Below are 25,288 nucleotides of genomic sequence, written 5' to 3' on the forward strand. Positions count from 1 at the left end.
TTCTGTGCCATTCTCACATAAATGGCCTTTGTGTAAGCTTTCAGGCATGAATTATGTTTTGGGGCCCAAGGGTGCTAAGAGGAAGGGAGCCAGGGAGGACTGACCTGACTCCTGGTGGTTGGCACTTCTGTAGGGAATGCCTACCGAGACTGCTTGGAGAATGGAACTTGGGCCTCCAGGATCAACTACTCACTGTGCGAACCCATTCTGGATGACAAGGTGAGTGGCCTCACCTGCCCCACCCTGGTCCTAATGCAAATAGCAGACACAGAGCACGCAGAACTTGGCACAGATAGCTGGATGCAGCACAAGTATGGGACTCAGGATAGGTAGAGGGACTCAGCACAGGTAGAAGGACTCAGGACAGGTATGGCAGTCTGGAAGGTTAGTGGGGCTCAGCACAGGTAGGGAAACTCATCAGGTAGGGAGATTCAGCATAGGTAGTGGGATTCAGCATAGGTAGTGGGATGCAGGTTGAATCCAAGGATAGCAGAGCCCATCCTTGTGTCACCAGCCCTCTTTTCTGCAGCCCTACCCCCTGCCTTTTCCCAAGCCCTGTCCTGTGCTGTCTGACACCATGGTGGGAGTGAAGAAGGGGACATAGATTCCTAATCCCAGGAGAGCTCACTGGAGAACCAAGGGCATGACCATGTGCCCTGTGAGCAGGCAAACTCTTCCTCTTCTGACTGGGAGACTCCCGAGGAAACAGGCGCGGTCTCCCAGGGCTGTGTGCAGGAAATTGGACCTCTCTAGGCCTGGGAGTCCATGTGGTCCAGGGTCCAGCTTTTTTGGGGGTAGTGCTGGGAATGGAACCTGCCCCTGCTGCATCCTAGGAATGGAACCCACCCCCAGTGCATCCTGGGTAAGCTCTATTAGTGAGCTGCACCTGTAGCAAATCTGTCTTCACTCTGACCCAAAGTAATGCAGCCCTGTTCCAATCCTTACCCAGAGCAGTGCTCAGTGGGGCTGGAGCTTTTCTCCAAATGAAGTCTAGTGCAAAGGCAGAAGCATGTGCCCTCCCTGAGAAGGTGAAGAAGCTATCAAACAGGAGCCCAGGGCTCCAGGGACAGTTGGAGTGGCCCAAGGTTTAGAGAGGAAGAGGTTTCTGCCTCTGTCTTCACTGCATACATTCTTTCAGCTGCTCCAGTACTGGTAAACCAACATAGCAGAGGAGAGGGCACCCGCTCCCAGCAGGAAGGAATCCCTTGTCACTAGCATTGTTTAGAATTGCCAGCATTTGGCAATAATATTAAAAAGGTGGCTTTTATTCACTTTGAATAGGATCCTGTCTCAACCCCCACCTCCAAAAAAAAAACACCCTACAACAGTTTGAATAGTACTCCCAAGGGCTCTGCAGACACTGTACCCCTCACTGCAGTGCCAGCCTGGCTGAGCAATACCAATCCACCCTCAGACTTTCCATGAGTCCCTGCTTCCAAGGTTGGCCCGGTATATATCTGTGACAACTGAGGCCCAGAGATACACTCAGCTGTCCAGCCAGTTAGGGAGCCCAGTTTTGTTTGTTTTTATTTAGATGTAGCTACATCTCTGCAATATCCTAAAAGAGACTATGTCCAAACTTGCCACAAAATGCATTCTGGGAGGCTTGACAAGGATAAGACAACAGCACTGGACTTCAACAGCGCTGAGCTCCAGGAGCCAAGCTTGGCTTGAGACTTGGGGCGTCTTCTGCCCCAAGTCAGGGCACCAAGGGACCACCAGGGTGGCATGCCCAGCTCCGTCCTCACACACCTATGTTCCCCTTCCTGTGTCTGTCTGTCTAGCATAGGAAGTATGACCTTCACTACCGCATTGCCCTTGTTGTCAACTACCTGGGCCACTGTGTTTCCATGGCGACCCTGGTGGCTGCCTTCCTGCTCCTCCTGGCTCTGCGGTGAGTAGGCCTTCCTTCCTCCCTGCCTCCATTGTCTCCCTCTCCTAGGCAGAGCCTCCACATGGGGATCAAGAGTAGAGTCAAGTGCAAAGGCATGCGGGAATGGGTGCAGGCCACTGACCACCTGCAGTCATGTGGGGGGCTAAGTGGCCCACCATGGCCACCCTAGAGAGAGCAGCTTGATGTCAGACTTGCCCTCACCCCAAGCTGACTTAGTACAGTCTATTCTCAGCTGATCTTCAGTGTTGACTAACCCCTTGCCCTAGCCCCATCTGCACTCTGAGCCTGCTGACCCCTGACCCTGCCTCCTCACAGGAGCATCCGCTGCCTACGGAATGTGATCCACTGGAACCTCATCAGCACCTTCATCCTGAGGAATGCCATGTGGTTCGTGCTGCAGCTCATCGACCATGAAGTACACGAGAGCAATGAGGTCACTGCTGGGGAGCCCAAGCCTGGGCCCAGACCCAGCCACAGGGGTGCCCACTTCTCTCCCAGACACTTAGTGGCAGAATCAGATGAAAACTCTCCTCCACCCCAGCCAGTGTTCGTGACCAGAGTTCCAGGCTAGGGTCCTGGGAGCCACGTACATCCCGGTCCAGGCAGCTCACATGTCTCCTTCCTATCTTTTGAATTCAGGTCCTTTAGGGCGAAGGGGCTGAGAGTGAGCTCTGCAGAGCTCTGGCTCCTGTCATCCCATTTGAGCATGGGTGGATTATCACCCCCTACACACACACACACACACACACACACACACACACACACACACACACACACACACACACACACACACACACACACACACACACACGGAACAAATCCAGAGGTATCACATGCTCACCCAAGCCCCATGCTATAAGGAAGCCTCCACAGCATGGCTGGCTCCATGGACTAGGGGACCACCCCCAGGTTGTGTCCACTGCTACTGCACCGTGTCCAGTGTCTGTAAATATGAAGGTTGAGTTGCCCCCCCCCACCCTTCCCCACTCTGGCACACAATCTGTTCTCTTTGATAGCCTAGCCCTGAGCAGAGCACCAGCCTCTTCCCTTGGCCCCGCGCTTACCCTCACTTAGGACCGAGCAGGTGCAATAAGAAACCAGGTGCCTTCTGGCTCCAATATTAGCTTTTTCTAGGGAGACAATACTTGACTTGGAGAAAAGGAGGGAATCCCACCCCAGCAGGATTTTCTCAAAGTAAGCAGGCAGCAGCCATCTGGACCCAAGGTCAGGCCTAGGGCCATGGGGGCAGAGACCTGGAGCAACTAGCAACTTGGCACAGAGCAATTATCTAGGACTCTGGATGTCTGTGCTAGACAGGATAGGGGCTGATTGCCCATGGACCCTCTCAGATGGCTCATGCCAAAGCCCGCTGCCTCAACATGCAAGCCTTGGCTCAGAGAGTACCCTGGGGTGAGCCCAGAAGAAAGAGGCTACCCAGGGAGACTCTGGTGTAGAGGCCTTCATCCGGGACCAGGCTTGGTGAGGTTTACTGAATGGTTCCCTTACATCATAAACAAGGTGCTTAGGAGTTCACCTCCAAGGAGCAGGGCTAGGTCTCCTTCTACTGAGAGGGAAGTCACAGAAGCAGCTTCTACTTCAGCCATGCATTGTGCTGGGTGCCTGATTTTCCTTTGCCGCCCAGAAAAGCAAGACAGTTACCATGAGCTTAGAGGGGTGGTCAGTTTCTAAAGGCCCCAGAGCCAGTGTGGCCTGACTGGAGCCACTGATCCTTCCAAGTCCCAAGTTCCCCAAAGCCAGGGGCTAGGGCGAGCCCTCCTTGGCTGCACAGGCCTCCTTGTCCTCCAGTGGCTCTGACTCATGTCAATCATGTTTTCTTTTTTTCCAAATGAAAGTTCACATTCCATCTCTAGGAATCAGTCTGATTCCACTGGGTTAAACACAATGATGTTTAGTTTTTGCACTTTTCCATGGCTGCAAAAATCTCTGGATCCCACTCACCTTTCCTTGATTAAAAGAAGTTGGTCCAGGCTTGTAATCCTAAATACTCAGGAGGCTGAGGTCTGAAGAGTAAAGTTTGAAGCCAATCCAGGCAAAAATCCACAAATCTACAACTCTTATCTCCAATTAAATAGTTAAAAACCGGATATGGAGGTGTGGTTCAAATGGTAGAGCACTAGCCTTGAGAGAAAAGCCAAACAAGAGTGTGAAACAAAACCCTAAGTTCAAGCCCCAGTATCAGCACCAAAAACAAAAAAAAAGTGTTGGGAAAGGTTGGAGAGAAGTTAGAACTACATCCTACAGAGTGAGAGCAGGAGGCGTATGAAACTTCTCAGTGAGCACCATCATGCCCAAGCGCTCCATCTCAAAGTCCCTGAGGCTTGCTACCCTGTCCTGACCCCCAATAGCCTTTGGCTCCCTTCCTGGCCCCCAGCAGCCTCTGGTCCCTCTCCTGGCTCCCAGCAGCCTCTGACCTCCCCCCTCCCCCATGCAGATCTGGTGCCGCTGCGTCACTGCTGCCTTCAACTACTTCGTGGTCACTAACTTCTTCTGGATGCTGGTGGAGGGCTGCTACCTGCACACAGCCATCGTCATGACCTACTCCACTGAGCGTCTGCGCAAGCGGCTCTTTCTCATCATTGGATGGTGTGAGGGTCCCACAGCAGCAGGGCTGGAGGGAGGGTACTGTTAATAAGGTCTCCTTCATCTTGGGGACAAGGACAGTAACACATCCTTGCCTTCAGCCCTTCTACCATGCACCCTTCCACCTTCCTTTTGAAGGAGCCAGGAATCCCTACAAAGGATGTTCCAGAAAGAGTCCTTTTCTTCCTGCCCAGAGTGCCAGCCCCAAGACCTTGGTCTCTGTCTTGACAGGAGAAACTGCTGGCTCTATTTCTCTTTCTCAGAACCTCAGAAGTCATAGCCTCCATGGTTTGGAGAAGAAGCTGACTGAGGGCAAGATTCAGGAGCAGGGCATCCTAGGAGCATAAATGGCCAGTAGTTGGAAGATGAGAAGCATGATCCTAGTTCCTTCTGGTTCCCTACCCTTGGTTCTATAACAGGGTCCCTGTCCATTTGTCCATTGCAGCCCATGTCTGTCCTTCTTGTAGGCATCCCCTGCCCCATCATCATTGCCTGGGCCATCGGAAAACTCTACTATGAGAATGAACAGTAAGTAGAATGGGAGCTTGGAGGCAGACAATACAGATCAGCCTTGGGCTAGGGCCAAGACATGGGCCAAGTCAGATAGGTCACTTTCCTGTGTCCCCACTCAGGAGTGTGCAAGGCTGCTCCCTTTGATGAATTCAGTTAGGAAGCCTGGTTTTAGGAATGTCCTCAGAGCTGGATGTAGAAGAGGCTTTCCATCTGGGTATTATCCAAGGCCAGGTAATGAGCATCTAATGGAGCCCACCAGGAACTTACTCGCTGACATCCTAGTCTCTGCCTGGGATGTCCTTCACACCATCGATGGGTGTCCAGAGCCATGGCCCTGATGAAAGCAGCTCTCAGAGTTAGAGAGCACAGAAGGGGACAGGTGGGGCAAGAATGGTAGAGTTCCAGGAGCTCAACATTGGCAAATGCTCAGAAGGCTGAGATCTATCCAAGAACAGGAGAGTTGCATAATACAAAACGAGCTTTCTGGCAGAGGCCAAACACTCTGAGGTGGGGAGGCAGTGGATCCAGGCTGCAGAGGCCCTATTTCCACACATGCTGCCTTGTCCCTTCAGTGCCTGGCCATGCAGAGCTTGGGTTCTGAGTGCCATGGGCCAAGTGTCACAGGGCAATTCAGCTCTGGGCAAATGGAGGCATAGCTTTCTCTACATTCCTGTGACTCCTATGTAATCCTCCTTGAGCCCACAGTCTACAATGTGTCAGGGGACCAAGTCTGGCTAAGGGAGCAGACTCTGGCTGGGTAGGGGCAATCCTGGAAATCAGGCTTAGGAGGGCCAAGCCAGAGAACCTGTGTTTGACATTGGGAGGGATCCCTGGGTTTGGCTCAGCAGGCCACCCATGGTCACACCATCCTTACAGGTGCTGGTTTGGCAAAGAGCCTGGAGACCTCGTGGACTACATCTACCAAGGCCCCATCATCCTCGTGCTCCTGGTAAGTCCTCAGTGAAACTAGAGTGGGCTGAACTCCCCCAGGACAGAGACCCTGGGAAAGGTGTGGTCTGGACAGCACCCCCCCCACTACATCACTGTCCCTGTCCCCTGCTTTGTGTACCAGTTTGCTATTCCTTCCCTTGGCTCTGCCTGGCACAGCTAGGGCCTTGGGTGAGGAAGGGGTTTGACTGGTGAGTTTCTAGAGTCTAATGTCTATTTGCAAGGTATGGTGCTGAGACAGCAGGTGAACAGGCAGCTGGAGGCAAGACAGGGGTGTGGGCTTCTGTTCACTCTGCCTCCAGCAACTCCCTCTGGGGCTCTGCCCACCGCCCCCAGCCTGGAGCTTTAGACTGCAAAATGCAGTGTAATGAGCGATTGTTCCTTGTCCAGCCTTCTCCAAATGTATTCACATTTAAGGTATAATTGCCACCGTGTCTTTAATCTACACCGAGCTTTAATTAAGAGAAAGTTTAAGTAGAGGCTGCATTCTGCAGAAAGAATCCATTATATAGCATACATTAAAAAAAAAAAAAACAATATGTAAAAAGCCCCTTAAGAAATTAGCATTTACGTAAGACTTATTTAAGGCTTAGTAATTTCAGGCTCTTGTGTATACCAGCTTCCTTAAAGGGCCATGGAACCCTCTGAAAATTAAGGGGAGCTACACACAGCAGTGGGGAGGGGGGGTTACACCCTACACACAGCAGAGGTGGGCTTCTAAATCTATCACTGAGATGGCTACTTTACTTTTCTGTTTCCTCACTCCTGCCCTTTGCTAAGACTTTTGGGAGTCACTGGACCCCATCTTTGGAGCATCCTTGATGGATGTAAGCTGATGATGGCCAGGAAAGCTTCTTGCCTCCTGCTTGAACTTCCAGTCAGGGTTTTGCTCACTTCAGAGGATGAGCCAGTCTTTGCAGCAGATGGCGGGGAGGGACTGTCCTTGCCTCCCAGCTGCCGTGAGCCACTCACTTCAGTGTGAGTGAAAGTCCAGGATCCCTTCCCTCCCAGCCAGCTGCCCTCAGTGGAGGGCTGGGGCTTCTGATGCACCTGGCTCTTAGCTGAGAAAGGCCATCGAGGGTGGGGTCTGACCCTGCAGGGGTGAGCTCCAATCTGTCCGATGGCCAGGTAGCAAGGGAATGCCCAGGGAGGGCAGATGAGGTGTGGAGGCCTGGTGCCCACAGCACCCTTTCCCTGCTCTGCACCTTCCTTTGCTGCAGGATGGGGCTCCTCGTTCCAAGCTAGACTCCCTCCACAGGCTCCAGATCACTGCTGATCCTCACAGCCTTGAGGCATTGACCCCAGGATGTAGAAGAGCAAACCAAGCTTGTCCCAGGTCACAGCCCTACTGGCAGAGCTGAGGCCCGGGCCTCCTGCCTCATTGTCCTCTGCCTGCTGTGCCTTGGTGGGAGAGGTGCTTGGAACTCACTACCTCTGCTCCTCTAGCTAATCTCAGCTGTGTTCTGCTGCTAAGAGACCCCTTATTTTTGAGCTGGAAGGTAGAGTTCACAGGAAACCTGACGCAGTTATCATGGGAGAGGGACATAACATCCATCAGGCCAAACATGGGCCCCCTGCCCTCTGTAATTTTTGTCACCCTGTGTCCAGCTTTCAAGGCAAGCAGTGTAGTTGTCCATTGGATAGTCAAGGAACAGAAGCTCAGATGTTAGCAGATGGCCTGAGGTTTCACAGTGCCAGCTGGGACAGAGGACTGTGAGCCAGGAGACAGGACTTGGAGCAGAGTGCACCCAAGAACATGGAGCAGCTGGGAGCAAAAAGAGAATTTCAGCAGTGATGGAAAACCTTTGGCTCAAGGATGTGCCCAAGATGGAATGCAGTGAGTCCCAGAACGCATTTTTTAAAAAAGCGGAGCTGCGCACTGGTGGCTCATGCCTGTAATCCTAGCTACTCAGGAGGCTGAGATCTGAGGATCACAGTTCAAAGCCAGCCCAGGCAGAAAAGTCCATGCAACTCTTATCTCCAACAAACAACCAGAAAACTGGAAGTGGTGCTGTGGCTCAAGTGGTAGAGTGCTCGCTCACCTTGAGGTGAAGAGCTGTGGGACAGCACCCAGACCCAGAGTTTAAGCCCCACAACCCCCAAAAAAGTGGGGAGCAAGGAAATAGAAGCAATGTGGTCTTCATGGAAGACCAAGAAGCCATGAGGCCTTACTATGGCCTCACCCAGGGAACTGGGCTCCATCTGGCCTCATTTCCTGAGGCATTGCACATATAGGTGATAAAAGTTAGGGGAAGGCTGAAGCCAGGTGCCTCGGTTTGAATCCCACCACTCTAATCACTGTGGCACCAGGAAGAGTTATGGAATCTAGTGCAACTCTCAGGTGGAGTTAGTAGTCATGGTTGTCCACAGAAGTTGCCTAAAATCCCTGCAATGCTTGAGACTGTCTGTGGCACAGTGTGTGTACTAGATCCATTGCTAAGTGATGAACCCACCTGACCTGGCACAGGGGAGTAAGGGTTGAAACACCCAAAGCTCCAGGCAGAACAAGACACAGCAGCCTGATGCCCACTGCCAATATGCCCAACACCCACCCCACAGACCTCATGGGCAAAGCAAGGTCCCTGAGGAATGGGAGTGCTGGTAGGAATGAACTCCCTCATGAAGGTCTTAGGAGGGAGAGATTCTCCAGGGAGGATTCTTCAGGGAGCTGGCTCATTGTCCCTAGCACTCCTCCCTGAAGTCCCAGGACTCAACATGTAGGCCACCTGACAGTATCCTGGGCTGGGCAGGATGCCTTGCAGGGGCCCCTTGGGAAGAGGTGCATCTTCCTGTGTGGGCTCCCAGGAAGCTCTGTCTTCTTTTCTGGGCTTCCACACCATTACCTACAGCTGCACTGACCCCCGTCTGGATCCTAGATCCTCCCATGGCAGGCCATTCACTTGGCCTGGTCTCTGCCTGCAAAGGTTCCTCACCTTGTCTGGCTAACCATGCCTCATTTTCAGTTTTCAGTTCAGTACTGTGTTACCAGGCCCTCAGGACCCCAGTGTCCACCATCTCTGCTAAGTCACAGCCCTCTGCAAGCAAGGACCCTATCTACCTGCCACTTAACCATTATTGGTGCTCAGCACAGAGCCTGATACATGGAAACTTGGTTTATTGATAGGATTAATTACAACTAGAAACTAGGCTGGGCATAGCCCCAGCCCATCAGCCAGGGATCACTGCAGAGCTGGGTTGTTTAAGCATAAGCTGGATCAATTGAAGTCTAAAAATGAAAAGTAGACAATGAACTCTGCCTGGGCTGTTGTCAGGGGCTCTGGAGAGAGGGGGAAGTGCAGGTGTGTGTGTGTGTGTGTGTGTGTGTGTGTGTGTGTGTGTGTGTGTGTGTGTGTGTGTGTTTGTGTGTGTCCTGGTACTTGAACTCGTCCCTGAACCTCTTTTGCTCAAGGCTACACTTGAGCCACAGCTCCACTTCCAGTGTTAGTAGTTTATTGGAGATAAGAGTTTCACAGACTTTCCTGACCAGGCTGGCTTCAAACTGCAATTGTCAGATCTCAGCCTCCTGAGTAGCTAGGATTACAGGTGTGAGCCACCAATGCCCAGCTAGGATATATTTTTATTCCAAAAGTCTTTACTCTCATAGAAGTCAGGCAGAGTAAAAAAGAAAAGGTCATGTATTTTGTATTTACACAGGCATGGCTTATATATCTGAACTCAAGAGCCGGATGTGAGCAACCCTTAAAAGAAGGCTGGTGGCAGCCATGGCAGCCTCTGGTTCCACTCCTTCCCTTGGCTCACAGGGCCATATGACAAGCAGAATGTGGAAGAATCTCAGCTTCCTTCCCTGAGCACCTCTCCGATGGGGGCTCTCAGAAGTTGCAGGATAGACAGTCCCATGTCTGCTTGTTCCCCTAATTCCAGCTTGGGACCTGGAATTTAGCATGGTTGGAAGGGCCTGGTCTAAACCGCAGAGCAGTGGATTTATGACTCTGCGTGTGTGTGTGTGTGTGTGTGTGTGTGTGTGTGTGTGTGTGTGTGTGTGTGTGTGTGTGTACCCATTTGCACATAAGCCAGCAATATCTCTAGGTACATATGCATCCACATGTCAAGCCTGCCACACTCCCATTCCTGCCTTCTTTGGCTTGGAGTCAAACAGGCACATTCATGCCCCAAACACACACACTCACCCGCACACACATATGGTCCAGTGTACATACACAGGCTCATGTACACATGCACAGGAGTAGACCCACAGGCCTACGGCTCTGATATACAAAGACTCAGAACAAGGATAAATGAGCACTTCAAGGAGCCTGGGGAGCTACCTGCAACCCATTCATTTCCCTCCACTCTGGAACTCGTGGGTGCAGGGAAGTGGTGAGAGGCTAGTCATCTCCTGCAGGCCAGCAAGGGAGCTGTTCACTTTTTCATATCCTTGGGATAACCTGGAGCAGTGATAGTGTGCAGCTCTGGTGTGTGGGAGCCTGTGACTGAGCTGAGGGATTCGAAGGCCTGGGGCTACCTCTATGGAGCTTCTGAGTAGGACAAGTTTGGAGTTCCTGAAATGTCCTCAAGAGTGGCCTCAGCTCTGGCTCATGGCCTTTAGGGTGACGTTTGCTCCCTGGGATGGAGACAGCAGGTCTTGGAGCTAATGGGGTGTCCATCCATCTATGCTGACTAGGGAGAAGCAGATTGGGGTAGTTAGGAGGTGCTCAGTACTGGGTGTCTGCTAGGAGGTGGTTCTCAGGGGGAGATGGCTTCCTCTTGGCCCCCTCCCACACACTTATGGTCCTTCCTTTTCCCCTCTTTGCCTTCCTCCAGATCAATTTCGTATTTCTGTTCAACATCGTCAGGATCCTAATGACAAAACTGCGAGCATCTACCACATCGGAGACAATGCAGTACAGGTACATGGTCACCTGGGTACTTCAGCCTGGCACAAGGAAACAAGGTGGTCATCTGAGTGGTCCCCCGACCTCTGGGCAGAGACCCCTGGGGGATGATACAGGCTCCAGATGCCACGGAGTGTGAGCTTAGCTCTGTCACTCTTCTCACCCCCAGGAAAGCAGTGAAGGCCACGCTGGTGCTCCTGCCCCTGCTGGGTATCACCTACATGCTGTTCTTCATTAACCCCGGAGAGGACGACCTGTCACAGATTGTGTTCATCTATTTCAATTCCTTCCTGCAGTCCTTCCAGGTGAGACCCCCCCACACACACACACACATACACACACACACACAGAACCCAAACTACCCAGGCTGCCCTGGGCCAAGCTTTGGCCCTGCCACTCCCACCTGAGGCTCACTTCCAAGATTTGGGAAGGCCATCACCTGAGGCCTTAGATTCGGCTCCTTATGGATGCCAGCTCCAGGCTGAAATCATTCCTCGCCCAGAGTGGCCCCTGGTATACCTGCACTCCAGAGCTAGGGCCCTGACTTCTGAGCCACCCAGCTCTGATCCCTGGGGTCCTGGCCACTGGGTCCCAAGTCATCCAGCTGCTGCCCCACCCTGTGGCCTGGTGGCTCCTCCCAGATCCCTGACCACTCCCTTCTTGCTTTCTAGGGTTTCTTTGTATCTGTCTTCTATTGCTTCTTCAATGGAGAGGTATGAGTCAGGGCCCTTGGGGGACCTGGGCTCTTGGGGTACTCAGGCCCATTCCAGTTGAGCTTTCCCACCTTTGAGGGGAACTTGGTCCCCGGCTCTGCTCAACTCTGCCTGAAGCAGGAGGTGACTGAGAAGCTGCCACAGCCTTAGGGGATCAGAATGCCTCCTGTAAGATCTGGGAACAGTATAGGTCAGCCACCCAGGCCAGCCCTCATGCTGGACAGGCAGGCAGGGAGTCCAGGCTGCAGGAACTCCTGGAAGAAAGAAACCATAGCAGAGCTGGTTAATAAGAGGAAACTTGTAGTAGAAGGAAGTGAGGCCTGAACCTTACAGCAGTTCTTTATGGATGCAGAGGAGAGCCCAGCATGTTCTCACCCCCACAGAAAAGCCTACATGCCCTAGATGGGCTTTAGGGTAAGGTCTGCTCCATTAAGGAGGCCCAGCACCCCAAGGTAGATGCAGCCCAATGGTGAAGAACACATGGGTGGGGAAGCAAAGAGCCCAGGCCATTTGCTCTGGAGGAATCCAGATGCCCTCCTCAGGCCCCTTAGCCTGTGATTGCTCATTACCAGAGTGTATACCTGTGCAGGCAAGGTCTCTGGCAACTGAGGCTGGGCCTGGGTACAGATACCAGCTGTGGAGACTTCTCTACGGGCTGCAGGGTAGATGGAGCTGCTGAAGCAAATGACAGCCAGTGTTTTGGAGAGTTCTCCCTGTTCAAACCATGTGCTAGGCAAGAACAGTGGAAATAATACATTTTACAGAATTCTTCCATTAGAACACAGAGAACAGATCCGACTGGGTGTGGAAATGGCAGAACGGAGCTGGGTGGCAGGGTGGTGGTCATGGCAGAGCTAGATAGGACAAGGCCTTCTGGAGGAAGGGGAGCCAGACCTCCATCACTGGCAGCAAAGTGCTGAGAGCCAAAGGCCTGACTTAAAAAGCCCCTGAGATGGCAGTGCCCACCGGAAGCTGGGAAAGTCAGACTACTCAGCCAGGAAGTCAGAGCCAACCTCTTCAGAGAAGGGGCAGAGAGGGTCCCTGCTCCCCCCCACACACACACCCCTTCAGGGGAAGCATTGGGTCCCTGGGGAAGGACTCCCCATAGGGAATGACTAGTCAGTCCATAGATGTGTTTGTGTAGTGCCAGGGTCACCCCAGGCCTCCTCTCTAACAGTCCTGAGAAGAGTGGGGAGCAGGGAGAGGCCTGGCCAGCTGCTGACCAAGTCCTCCTCCTTCAGGTGCGCTCAGCTGTGAAGAAGAGGTGGTACCGCTGGCAAGACCATCACTCCCTCCGAGCACCTGTGGCCCGGGCCATGTCCATCCCCACATCACCCACTAGGCTCAGCTTCCACAGCATTAAGCAGACGGCCGCTGTATGACCATTCGTCATCCACTTGTCCCCCACCCCTTCTACTACCCAGGAGCTTTCCTATCTTTCTCTGTCCTCTCCCCTATGTCCTCCTAGCTGCACAGGCCCAGGGGATGCAGGAAGGGAGAGAAGAAGTCAGCCCTCCAGTCTGACAAGAAAGGGGGTACAACTACAGAAAGGGCTTCAGGGGACCAGAGTCTGCTGCAGCCTCAAGATTCCACACAAGAGGGGCCTCATCCCAAGGGACATCAGAGAAGCCTCTCCTTTGTCCCCTGTCCCTGAAAAGCTGTCCCTTATCCCCTCTAGCTGCCTTCCCACCCCTGGGGCTCTTGGAGGACACTGGTTTCTAGCCTCTTTCCCAGGTGCTGACTGGGGATTTTACAGTGTGGTGGGTCAGGAGGGGACAGCATAGATACTTGCAGTGCAACTGGAGAGGAAGTGTGGGACAAAATGGAGTGGGAGTATGGAATAGGAGGAATGAATGGGATGTTTCTGGTGATTGGCATGAATTCCCCAGTCCTTCCTCTGACTGGCCTCCGCCTCCTCTTCGGCAATAGTTTCCGCCTCTGGAAACACACCAAGCCTCTTTGGAGATCCCCTACTACACTCAGGTCAAGTGGCCAGGCAGGCAGGTGGGGAGAGGCTAAAGTTGGGGGCTAGGACTGCAGGGCACAGCCCTGTCCATGTCATTAGTGGAGATGTTGGTTCTGGCCATGAAGGACCTTCCTCACTCACCAGTGGGAGGTCTGGAGTCTTCGTGGGCAGAGCACCTGCAGGGCCATCCCTCCTTCCTCAGGCTGATGTCTGCCACCAGCTCCAGCCCAAGCTGTGTCCAAAAGGAGGAGGACAGGCATGCGGAGGGAAGGGCAAGACAGTCAAGGCCCCGAGACTCCATAAGAACAACCTACAGTAGAACCACTTGCAGGAGTTAGTGGGCAAGGCCACAAGCCTTGAACAGGGATTTTGCTGGAAGTCTTCCCACAAAAATAAAACTTGGAAAACCACATCACCCACCTTGTACTGCTTTTTGTTTTGTTTTTTGTTTGTTTGTTTTCAGCCATGGAGCTTGAACTCTGGGCACTGTCCCTCAGCTCAAGGCTAGCACTCTACCACTGGAGCCACAGCGCCACTTCTGGTTTTCTGGTTGTTTATTGGAGATAAGAGTCTCACAGACTTTCCTGCCCAGGCTGGCTTTGAACCATGATCCTCAGATTTCAGCTTCCTGCATAGCTAGGATTACAGGCATGAACTACTGGTGCCCATTCCTTGTACTATTTTAATTTGGTATTTAGTAAGTTTTAAAATATGCAAAATGTGATTTCTGGGATTTGGTAAATATTTACATTTTAAAATGAAACTACTACAGTCTAAAGTACATCAGATGTAATCTATACATGCATGCATCTACTAGAACTCAGGGCCTTGTGCTTTTACTTGGCTTTTTCACTCATAAGATTATGAGTCATATCTCCAGTCTGGTATTTCGCTAGTTAGTTGGGGATAAGAATCTTACAGGCTTTTCTGCCCAAGATGGTGTTGAACTTACATACTCAGATCTCAGCCTCTTGAGTAGCTGAGATTACAAGCATGAGTCAATAGCACCCAGCTCCTATTTTTCTTAATTTTTTTTTGCCCATCCTAGGGCTTGGACTCAGGGCCTGGGCACTGTCCTTCAGCCTTTTTGCTCAGGACTAATGCTCTACCACTTAAGCCACACCTCCACTTCTGGCTTTTTTGGTGGCTAATTGGAGATAAAAGTCTCATGGACTTTCCTGCCCTGGGTGACTTTGTATCTCAGATCTCAGCCTGAGAAACTAGGATTATAGGTGTGAGCCACTGGCACCTGGCCTTCTTTTTCTTTTCCTTTTTTTTTTTTTAAACTGATCACACTGAGGCTCTTTAAATAAGAAGTAATGGTAGCAAAGAAACTGAATTCTCTACAGTCCTGAGATTTAGGCTCCAAACTGAACAGCAATCTGTCATCTAGACAATCATGAAATGGTCCTGAGGTCCTCTTGCCATACATCTGAGAAAATGAATTGCAACCCTGGCTACCAGGACCTATATCTCACCAGCACCCTTGTATCAGATACTGGGGTAGGCAGAGGCCTGGAAGAGCTTTCAATATGAGGTGGTGCACCAAGGTGCAATGTGGCCTAGCCAGAGCCCCACTTCTCACAAGCCACCTTGGCTTTCTCACAAGACAGAACTCATGAGCGTCTTGGAAAGTCACACCGTCTCCTCAAGGCACAGTAATGGCTATATCCATTAGCACCACAATGTTCCTGTATAGAAAAGAGGTATAAATAGGTGGGCCCATGAGGCCACTTGGAGCTCAGTTGTCAGCCAGAAGAGATTGTGAGCTAGAGCTCACCGGAGCAAGCACTGCCTGGCTTTGGCACTCTTTACTGCTGCCTAGATGCAGCCCATTGTCCATCTTGTTCTTTGGTCCTTGGAGAGGCCCAGGACCCATGGTCCCTGCCCAGCCAGTAGTATGAAGACAACAGGCTGTAGACTTTGCTCAGTATATCTGGCCACTTTCTCTCTGGTGAAGAGGAAGTACTATCCAGCCCTGCCTCCCCTCAATCCCCAAGCCCCTGGTCACGGACCCTGCAGAGCTTTTCCCTTGAAATCCACCAGAGCCATTAAGCCAGTCTCGCTAGGTCCTCATTTGTTAACCAGGTTAGGCACCTGCTCAGTGCAGTCCAGCCAGCTCTCATTAGCATCTGCTTCAGTGCTGGCAGCCTCTCGATGCTTGACCTTCCAGAAAGTGGCCTCATTAGCAGTTCTTCTTCCTCGGTGCTGAAAGCTTCTAACAACAGACTCCCAGGATCTCCCGCCTGATCCCTAAACTCTCCCTCACTTATAGAACAGCTGGAAGTTTGAATTCACAAAGGTGTTCCTCACCCCAAGCCCCTGCTCTACTCCCATTGAGTCATCAGTTCTGTTGTTAGAAGCTTCTACCAGGGACAGAGCAAGTTGGCCCCTGGCCTTAGCCTCTTCTGTGTGCATATCACCTGCCTATGCCTGTGGTGGCCTCAAGCCAGATGAAGCTCTTAGGCGCAAGAAGCTAGGCTGTCCTTCACTTGGCTCCCACTTCCTGTCCTTTAGGCCCAAGCCTTTCTCACCACTGCACAGAAGGATGAGTGTGGGCAGGGATGTAGCAAATGGTTCCTCTGTTGTCCTGACCATGCATTGAGGCACTGGAGGCGAGGAGGCTGTCCCAGGAGGCTCAGGATATACCAGGCCCTGCACTTGTTGTGGACATGGAGGGTAGGCCTGGGGCCCTCGCCAAGAGTGACATTCCCAACCAGGGTTGGAGGATTTGGTGACACCTAGCTGGGGTGGCACAGAGCTCCCCCAGAGGACATGTTTTTAAGAAAACTGACCCTGGGGCTGGGAAGGTGGCTCAGTGGTAGAGCACTTGCCTTGCATGCCTGAGGCCCTGGGTTCGATTCCTCAGCACCACGTAAGAAAAAAGCCAGAAGTGGCGCTGTGGCTCAAGTGGTAGAGCACTAGCCTTGAGCTGAAGAGCTGAGGGACAGCGCCCAGGCCCAGAGTTCAGGCCCCACGACCTGACCCAAAAAAAAAGAAAGAAAGAAAGAAAGAAAACTGACCCTTGGCAGGTGCTGGCAGAGCCCACTGCTCAGGAACTTGGGTGGCTGCTAGCAGCAGGTGGTAAAAGCCAGTGTTTCCAGGCTCACAGGGATTTGGAGACCGACAAGCCACAAGCCCTCCAGCGGCTGACCACTGTATGGGAGCCAGGGACAAACAAACCTCCTTCCCTTCTCCCAACTCCCAACATCTGTCTGCTCCCATGCTGTACATGACAGAGTGAAAGTAAGAGGCCTGTCTTCTTTCTGGAAACCTCTACGGCAAGGCAACTCCAGAGGAGTGGTCACCTGTAAAACATACAGATGTACTCATCATTGGGCTGAGTGTGGTTGCTGGGCTCTGCCCCAGGATGCCCCTAATTCTCCCAAGGGGCAGCACCACTCAGAGATGCTAATTTGCAGGTGGGGTAGGCAGAGGCTGAATTGACCTCACCTCTGCGGTGACTGAATTCCTTCTAGCTCATCTGCGGGGAATTTCTTTGGAGACAAGGAACCACCACAGGGGCCCAGCCTCCTTCTGACAAGGAACCACCAGCCACAGGCTGGAACTCAGTGCTAAAAAGATACACAAGGCAGCACAAGGACATGGATTACTCTGACAAAAATCATGATCCATGTGCACCCTTGAGCCCAGAGCCATTCCCCAGCTGGCAACATTGCCTCTCCACTTACATGAGTAACAGAAACAGAGCAGGGCCACTACTGCCTCCAGCCCACTCTGGCACATATGCCCTGAATGCCACCTAAAGGGCTTCCCAGCCTGTCTGCCACCATCCTGGTGGTAAGACCAGAAAACGTTGGCTCCAGGTAGTCTAGATTTATATCTGTTGTCTTGGCACAGCCAGTAGCATGCCTTTCTTCTCACCTGTCCTGGTTTGGATAAGCTCGACCCCTACATTTGTCTAAGTACACAATAAAGCCACTAGTGCAAGAATGAATGAATGAATGCTAAAAAGCTAGATGCACAGAAAATTCTGAATGTCAGCAATTACACTTTGGACTGAGAACTGGAGTAGGAGGCCTTTCCCAGACTGAGCCCCGTCAGCATCATCCATGTTTGCTGTGTTGGCCAAATGAGTAAACAAAGGCAGGTATGCACTAATAAAGTCTCCATCCAGAAAACTGCTCCTCCACCTCTCCTGCAGGCACAGCAAGATAATTAATTGTACATTTTAACTAGTTCTTCAGGGCACAGGAAAGTCCCCCTCTGGTCCCCTGGGCCCGGCAACCATAAAGAATGCAGCAATGGTAGTTCCCCATAGAGGAAGAGTTCTATTGCCCAGGAAGGCAGAGAATTCAAAGATGCTTTCTTGCTCTGGATTCTCTAGGGGAAGCCAGTAGGGGTGCCCATGAGCACCCCTAGAGTAGCCTCTGGCCATTCTTCCTGCCCTCCCCAGATGCCTTCACTTACACAGAGAGTCACAGTCCATTTGACAGAAATTGGCAAGAAACTTGCCTATTTAGGGATTTCAGAATGCTCCATGAAGGCTCAACTGGGAACAGCACCCATCCCCAATTCTAACTCCATTCCCTCCCTCAGCCAGAAACAGACTCTAGGTGACTCACCCCCCACCTCTCCACTGCAGACTAGGCATCAAGGCCTTCACATCTGAAGGATGACATACCACTGCTGCAGGGACTCCCACAAAGGAAATGGTCCAGAGAATGAGGCTTCGCATGATCTGCACTATGTGTGGGCCACGGGCAACATGCAAATGTGACAGGCTTTCCCAGAGAACTAAAAATATAAAATAATACATGCTATTTCTGATGAAGTCCTTGAAGGAAACCCAAGCTAAAGAGACCCTAGAGACAAGGAAAATGCTTTCCAAGAAAGCTAGGAAGCTCTGAGAGTTGGTAGAACCCAGGCCTGGCTGTGTGTTAGAAACACCCAAGAATTTGACACAGGCTTCTGCACCCCAACCCAGACCTCAGCCCACTCAGGAGATGCAGGCTCACACTTAGAGCAGACTGTGGGGTGATGGCCCTTCATCTGTCTCCTTCCAGGCCAAGCTCAGCACACCTCAGAGGCCAAGCTCATCATCAGGCTGTGATAGCTAGGAGCCATGTTTGGTCCAGCCCCAAATGCCATGTGCAGAAGCCAAGAATCAGTTCCTTTCAAAACCGAGAGCTTGGTGGGAATGTACACTTATACAACCACTTTGGGAAGCAGTCTGGAGGGTCCTTAGAAAGCTAAAGATTGACCTCCCTAACGACCCAGTCATACCACTTCTAGGCATCTACCCTGAACAACAGGAACCAATATACAAGGACATGTGCACCTCCATGTTTATTGCAGCACTGTTCACAATAGCTAGGGTATGGAAACAACCCAGATGCCTCACCACAGATGAATGGATCCAAAAATTGTGGCATCTATACACAATGGAATATTATGCAGCCATTAGAAATGACAAAATAATGGCATTTGCAGGGAAATGGATGGAGCTAAAAGAAATCATGTTGAGCGAGGTAAGCCAAGAGCAAAGAGACAAACAGTACATGGTCTCCCTGATAAGTGGATATTAAATCCAAAATGTTAGGTGATACAACAAAATTAACAGGACTTAAGAAACAAAGAACTCCCACTCATCTGGTCGAACCACTACTAAATATCCCCATGCTGCTGATCACATGTATGGTGTATATGTGTACACCATTATATGTTATAGACCGTGATAGACAATTTGCTCCAGGAAAGTTAGGATGAACTTGTGACTTTAAATGAGCATCATTATTCCACAATACTGTGAAATTTGGGAAATTATGTAATCACCTAATCACAATTTAAAAAAAAAAAAGAACCTTGAAGAAGGTAGGGAGGGAAGGGACAGTAGGGGGAAAATAATGGAGGGGGTAACAATGCTCAATAGGAAGTGTACTCATTACCTTGCTCATGTAACTGTAACCCTCTGTATAGTATCTTCACAATAAAAAAAAAAACGAATAAAAAAAAAAACCGAGAGCTTGTGTTCCCAAGCCATAGAAATCTTACGAGTCTCTGCTTGGGTCTTCTTCTCAATCTACATTTTATGATTCTTAAGCTGGGTGCTGGTGGCTCACACCTGTAATCCTAGTTACTCAGGAGGCTGAGATCTGAGGATCATGGTTCAAAGCTAGCCCAGGCAGGAAAGTCTGTGAGACTCTTATCTCCAATAAACCACTAGAAAACTGGAAGTGGCACTGTAGCTCAAGTGGTAAGAGTGCTAGCCTTGAGCTGAAAAGCATAGGGATAGGGCCCAAGCCCAGAGTTCAAGACCCATGACCAACAAAAAAACAAAAACAAACAACAGAAAAAGATTCTTTACTCCTTTCATTGATTTCATAATAGTTTTCAAACACAGCTCATCACCTATAATCCTAGCTACTCAGAAGGCTGAGATCTGAGGATCATGGTTTGAAGCCAGCCCAGGCAGAAAAGTCCATGAGACTCTTATCTCCAATAACTACTCAGATAAAGCTGGAAATGGTGCTGTGGCTCCAGTAGTAGATCTCTAGCCTTGAGCACAAAGAGGCTCAGGGTCAGTGCCCAGGCCAGGAGTTCAAGTCCCAGAACTGCCAAAAAATGAAACAAACAAAGAAAGAAAAGAAAAGAAAAACCAGCTCACCAGCTAAAGCACCTTCTTGTGGTAGCAATTGAAGGACCATTTTACATTCACAACCTGAGCTATACTTCCTCTAGCTAGGAATAGGATTGTATTCCTGGGAATACAGGACTGAGATTTTGTTCCTTGCTGCTACATTGTTACATTGTTGCATAATCTGCCTTGGGTGGCTATAGGCAAGGCTAGTGTAAGAATGAGTATGGTGCCCCCATGGCTCATATTACTGGCAATCCTAGCTACTCAGGATGCTGGTATCAGAAGCCAGCTGGTTCAAAGCCAGCTAGGGGAAAAAAGTCTTCAAGACTCTACCTCCAAAGTTATCAGCAAAGTGAAGGGGGAGGCATGGCTCAAGTCATAGAGGGCTGCCAGAGCAAGCAAGTGCTAGGATCCTGAGTTCAAACCCCAGTACTGTCAAAACTGAAAACAAAAAAGATGAGAATATGGGAGCTGCCCTCAGCTCAGTGATTGAAAGAATTCAGTCATTATGTCAAATGTTTAGTGAGTGCCACAAAGGGCATTCCATGGGCAACAAAGGCAAATCCATGTCCTTACAGACTTACGGTAAGGAGAGGTCAGTGATGCACATGCCTTCGCAAGATTGATGCAAAATTCCTTGGCAAAAGAATTGAAAGTCTGGGCCCATTTTTTTTTTTTTTTTTTGGGCAGGGGAGGGGGTGTGGAGTTGTTTTAAAGTATGTCAGCTTTCCCACAATTTCATTCTACTTAATCTCAATGACTCACACTAAGGCAGAACTATAGTTTTGATCAGCCAAAAACATTTTAATTAGCTTAAATTGTTGGGAGTTAGCACAATTGTTTTTGCACTAATGGTTGGTGATTGATTGGAAGACCCTACAAATATAGGCACTGGAAAAGACAGAGAGATCCCGTTCCCTGTAGAACAGGGCTCCTCTTCCTGGCCTGGGACTGAGGCTATACTCCACCAGGACACTGAAGCAGGACCAGCACCCAGCTCAGGGAGATCCTCTGCTCTTTGACCTCACCACCCCTACTAGACAAGAATGTGGCTCTAAAAGGCTCCAAGGGAAACACATACACACACACACCTTCCCCGCCACCTCCCACACACACACCTCCCTGCCACTGCTCACTCCCTCCCACCCATCTCATTGGATGCAAGATTCTTGGGGGGGGGGGAAACCCTTTCAAGAGAGAGCAGGGACACAATGGTGGTCACCAGTGGCTTTCCTAAGACTTTTTTTTTTTTTTTGGTCGACCGTGGGGCTTGAACTGTAGACCTGGGCACTGTCCCTGAGCTCTTCAGCTCAAGGCTAAGCGCTCTACCACTTGAGCCACGGCACCACTTCCGGCTTTTTCTGTTTATGTGGTGCTGAGGAATTGAACCCAGGACCTCATGCACGTGAGACAAACACTCTACTGCTGAGCCACCTTCCCGACCCATCTAAGGCTTTTAAACACTAATGCTCAAGACCCACTCCAGAGAAACTCACTGCATTGGAAAGAGACAAGCCCAGATAGTGTTTTCAAAGCTCAAGACATTCTAACACTAGCTGGGTGCCAGTGGATCCTCACTGCAATCCTTGCTGCTTAGCAGGTTGAGCACACAAAAGTGTCAGTATGACTGAAATGTTAGGAATGTCAATCTGAGCAAAAAAGCTAAGCATGAGCTCAAGGCTATGAGTTCAAGCCCCAGTACCAGCACGTGCACATGTGTGCACTCCCACACCCACCCACACACACACATAGAGGTAGGTGGAGAGCTACACTACATCTCTTTCTGAGGAATAGTTTCAAAGGTGCCCTTCAACACATCCAGTGAGGGGCACATGTCAGTAGCTCAGAGGGAAACAGTAAGGATGGTGGGGTGATGGTCTGCTCCTCCCAGACAAACCCAAGTCACATCTCCATCTCTGGAGACCTTAATTTCATCCACACAGTCCTAACATGATTACCATTTAGAGGCAACGCAGTAACAAAGACTTATTGACTAGGCCACTTGAGGTGAATTTTGAGGAATAGCAAAATTATTTACCCATTCATTTACTGAATCCTCAAGAAGATTTCATTTTGGTGCTGGCCAAATGCCAAAGCATCTGCCTTAAACGGACTACCAGCAGCTATGCTGGTACAGAGCTCTGCAACAAGAGATAGGTCAGATTCCTAGTCCCACCAAGCCTGAGGCATGGGGAAACAGTTTTCCCTGGGCACAGATGCATCTCTAGAGCCCCTGGTCCTCTCAAGAATATACCACCATTACCCTGGGAGGATCCCTGGTTATGAGGGTAGTAAATAAAAGTCCACATCACTTACAGCATTCATCACAAAGAGCTCAGAGCACCTGACATCTCTAACACAATCTCATGAAATCAGTAAGCTGTTTCTACATTTATGACTGCTGAATTTTTTTTTCTGAAGCATTCATCTTTATCCAGCACTCTGCTTTGTGGCATTAAGGAGCTATACTCCTGCAGAAGCCTAGCAAAACCACTCTAGACACAAGAGACACTGTACTTGTCTTCAAGTCCAGCCTAAGTTATAAAGAACCTAACTACTATATTCTGCTTTAAATTCCAGACACTAATCAAGACCAAACCACAATGCCAGTACTCCTGTGGGGGAAAGGTACAGGAATTAGCTTCAGTCCTACTGATGTAGCTGTGTTTAACCAGGCCAGTTTGGTAAACACAGATACAAAACAAAGCCCCCCCCCTTTTTTTTTTGCAGGGGGGTCCAGTCGTGGAGCCTGAACTCTGGGCCTGGGCACTGTCCCTCAGCACTTCAGCTCAAGGCTAGCGCTCTACCACTGAGCCACCTTCCCAGCCAAAACAAAGCCCATTTTTAAAAGACAGTCACAAAAGACCACATATTGTGTGATTCCATTTACATAAAATATCCAGCAGAGACAAATGGAAGTCCACAGAAAGTGGATAAGAAGTTGCCTAGAAGGGAATGGGGAGGGGCTAGATGCTGATGGATATGGAGCCTCTTTTGGAAATGAAGAAATGCTCTTAAATTAACTATGGTCTCAACTACCCAACAGTGGACATATATGAATTGTATACTCACAAAATACATTTCATGTTGGACACTTTTTTAACTGTTTTAAAAGAAAGATAATAGGTCTTAGCATTAAGCCAGGGGATTTGGGCTTTAGACAGTCACAAACCTGTTAGAAGTATGCATGTGTGTATTCGCACAATCTCTCATGAGTAAAATGCCTCTTCGGTCAGGACACAGTTCTTGGCCCTTTGGTGCTTAAATCCAGGCAAACAGGATACCAACAGAGCCAGAGCTCTGCCTACAAATGCCATGCTCCTTACTGTGGTAATGGGTGGTCACCTTGGAGGTGGGTGGTCCTGGGAGAGGGGGCCACACGTTGCCACCTAGGGGAGGAGCAGGGAAAGGGAGGGTACTACCCAGGCAGATGGGTGAAAATTTCAGCTCTAATCCTTGTATGACCCAAGTAGGAAGACCATACTAATGTTTAATAGGTTCTCCCCTATTGCTCACTAGTCTGCAGGGACTAACTCATTATGGAATAAATACCTCCATAATGGGGAAATTTATGGACATAGGAAAGTACTTACAATGAAATAAGTACATGGGAAGCACTGCTTCCTTCCCCTTAAGAGAATGCTCACAAGCTGTAGTACAGGGAATCTTACAAGGACCCTAGAAAGTGAAGGCAATTTACTAGAGATCTAGTTCATTCTAAATTGATAATGAATACTTACAGGTATCAGTAGGATTATGGTCTATGTGAGACTCTATCTCAAAGTAACCAGTGCAAAAACAGTACATCTTAGCACTTGTCTCAAACACACAAGACTCTTGAGTTTATTCCCCAGAGCCACCACGGAGACTAATCTGCAGACTGATTCCTACTATGCATGGCACCAGGTGCTGTGGGAAGATATAAGACACAGTGACGGAGCCCTCAGGGCTCTCACTTGGTACCTAAGAGATAGCTTCCATTGTTCCCAAGATGATGGACACACCTGAAACCACCTGCCCCCACCTGCTCAAATTCATGTAACCTCGTGTTTTTCCTTACAAATAAGCACACATCTTCTATAAAGAAACAAAGCCAACAAGCTCAGCTGGGATGGAGACAGGAATTGGTCAGAGAGAACAGATGGGGGCCCTCTGGTACCTGGGGCCCCATGACTCAAGACTATGTGAAGCCAAGAATAAGCAGGCCTTAAGCAGAGGGCACTGCCAATGCATCTCCTCCTGAGACTGTGCAGAGCAATTTCTGTTCAGAGAACTCCCACATTTCCCCACCCCATCAGCTTAGCCTTTCCCAGTCACTAAGCGGCAGGTGGCTATCTCTTTAGCTCAGTGCATCACTCTCTCGGAAAGAGAAATAGGAAAGGCAAATCTAAAAAGACTGAAGAGAAGCAGATTATGCCTCCGAGGGGCTGAGGTTGGAATGGGTAATAATGGCAAATGAGCATTTATAGAAATGTTCTAAAATTGGGGACAAGTGAAATGGTGAATACTATAATCCTAGCTCTCAGAAAGCAGCGATAGAGAAGATCAAGGCTGTAGGCCAGCTCTGAAACCATTTTCAGGCAAAAAAATATCATGAACCCATTTAAATCATCAAGCTAGGTATAATCGGGTACTGGTGCCTCATGCCTATAATCCTACCTACTCAGGAAGCTGAGATCTGAGGATCATAGTTTGATCCTCATCGGATTACAGGAAGACAAATCCAAGAGCCTCTTATCTCCAATTAACCAGTGAAAAGCTGGAGTAAAGGTGTGACTAGTGAGAGAGTGCCAATCTTGATTGAAAAAAACAAGTGAAGCATGAGGGCCAGAGTTCTAGCCCCAGTAGCAACAGCAAACAAAACACAACTGGTTAGACCACACCTAAAATCCAAGCTATGAGAGACATAGGTAGAAGGATCAAGGTCTGAGGAAAAAGTGCAGGATTCTATTCTATCCAAAAATTAACTGTAACAAAAAAGGACTGGGGGCATGGCTCAATGACAGAGCAAGAGCACCTTCCTAGCAAGTACAAGGCCCTGAGTTCAATTCCTCCAAACATCATTGATTGTATACTTAAAAAGGCAATTCCACAGTACGCAAATTATGCCAACAGAGTTGTTAATTTTTAAGTGCCTCCCTAACTAAAGTCTAGAGACGCAGTTTTGTTGAAAACATGAAACAACAAATAGATGATACA

General features: G+C 49.9%; 1 protein-coding gene across 4 annotated transcripts in view; it reads left to right on the plus strand.

Moving 5' to 3' along the window:
• The window catches only part of Crhr2 (corticotropin releasing hormone receptor 2), a 40,227-nt gene extending 26,334 nt beyond the window's left edge, over nt 1-13,893 (plus strand). For 2 of the 4 annotated variants that reach the window (XM_070014195.1, XM_070014197.1), the window contains 10 exons: nt 134-219; nt 1,785-1,894; nt 2,210-2,327; nt 4,347-4,500; nt 4,963-5,023; nt 5,885-5,957; nt 10,739-10,824; nt 10,979-11,114; nt 11,481-11,522; nt 12,764-13,893. In XM_070014195.1, the coding sequence (XP_069870296.1) occupies nt 134-219; nt 1,785-1,894; nt 2,210-2,327; nt 4,347-4,500; nt 4,963-5,023; nt 5,885-5,957; nt 10,739-10,824; nt 10,979-11,114; nt 11,481-11,522; nt 12,764-12,904 (1,007 nt within the window). In that variant the 3' untranslated portion in view covers nt 12,905-13,893. The remainder of the gene's footprint in view (nt 1-133; nt 220-1,784; nt 1,895-2,209; nt 2,328-4,346; nt 4,501-4,962; nt 5,024-5,884; nt 5,958-10,738; nt 10,825-10,978; nt 11,115-11,480; nt 11,523-12,763) is intronic. The other 2 variants (XM_070014196.1, XM_070014198.1) reach the window with 2 other exon arrangements.
• Nucleotides 13,894-25,288: the final 11,395 nt, after the last annotated feature.

Source organism: Dipodomys merriami, unplaced genomic scaffold (assembly GCF_024711535.1).
Source record: "Dipodomys merriami isolate MVZ:Mamm:240054 unplaced genomic scaffold, mDipMer1.0.p SCAF_94, whole genome shotgun sequence".
In the NCBI taxonomy this organism is placed as follows: Eukaryota; Metazoa; Chordata; class Mammalia; order Rodentia; family Heteromyidae; genus Dipodomys; species Dipodomys merriami.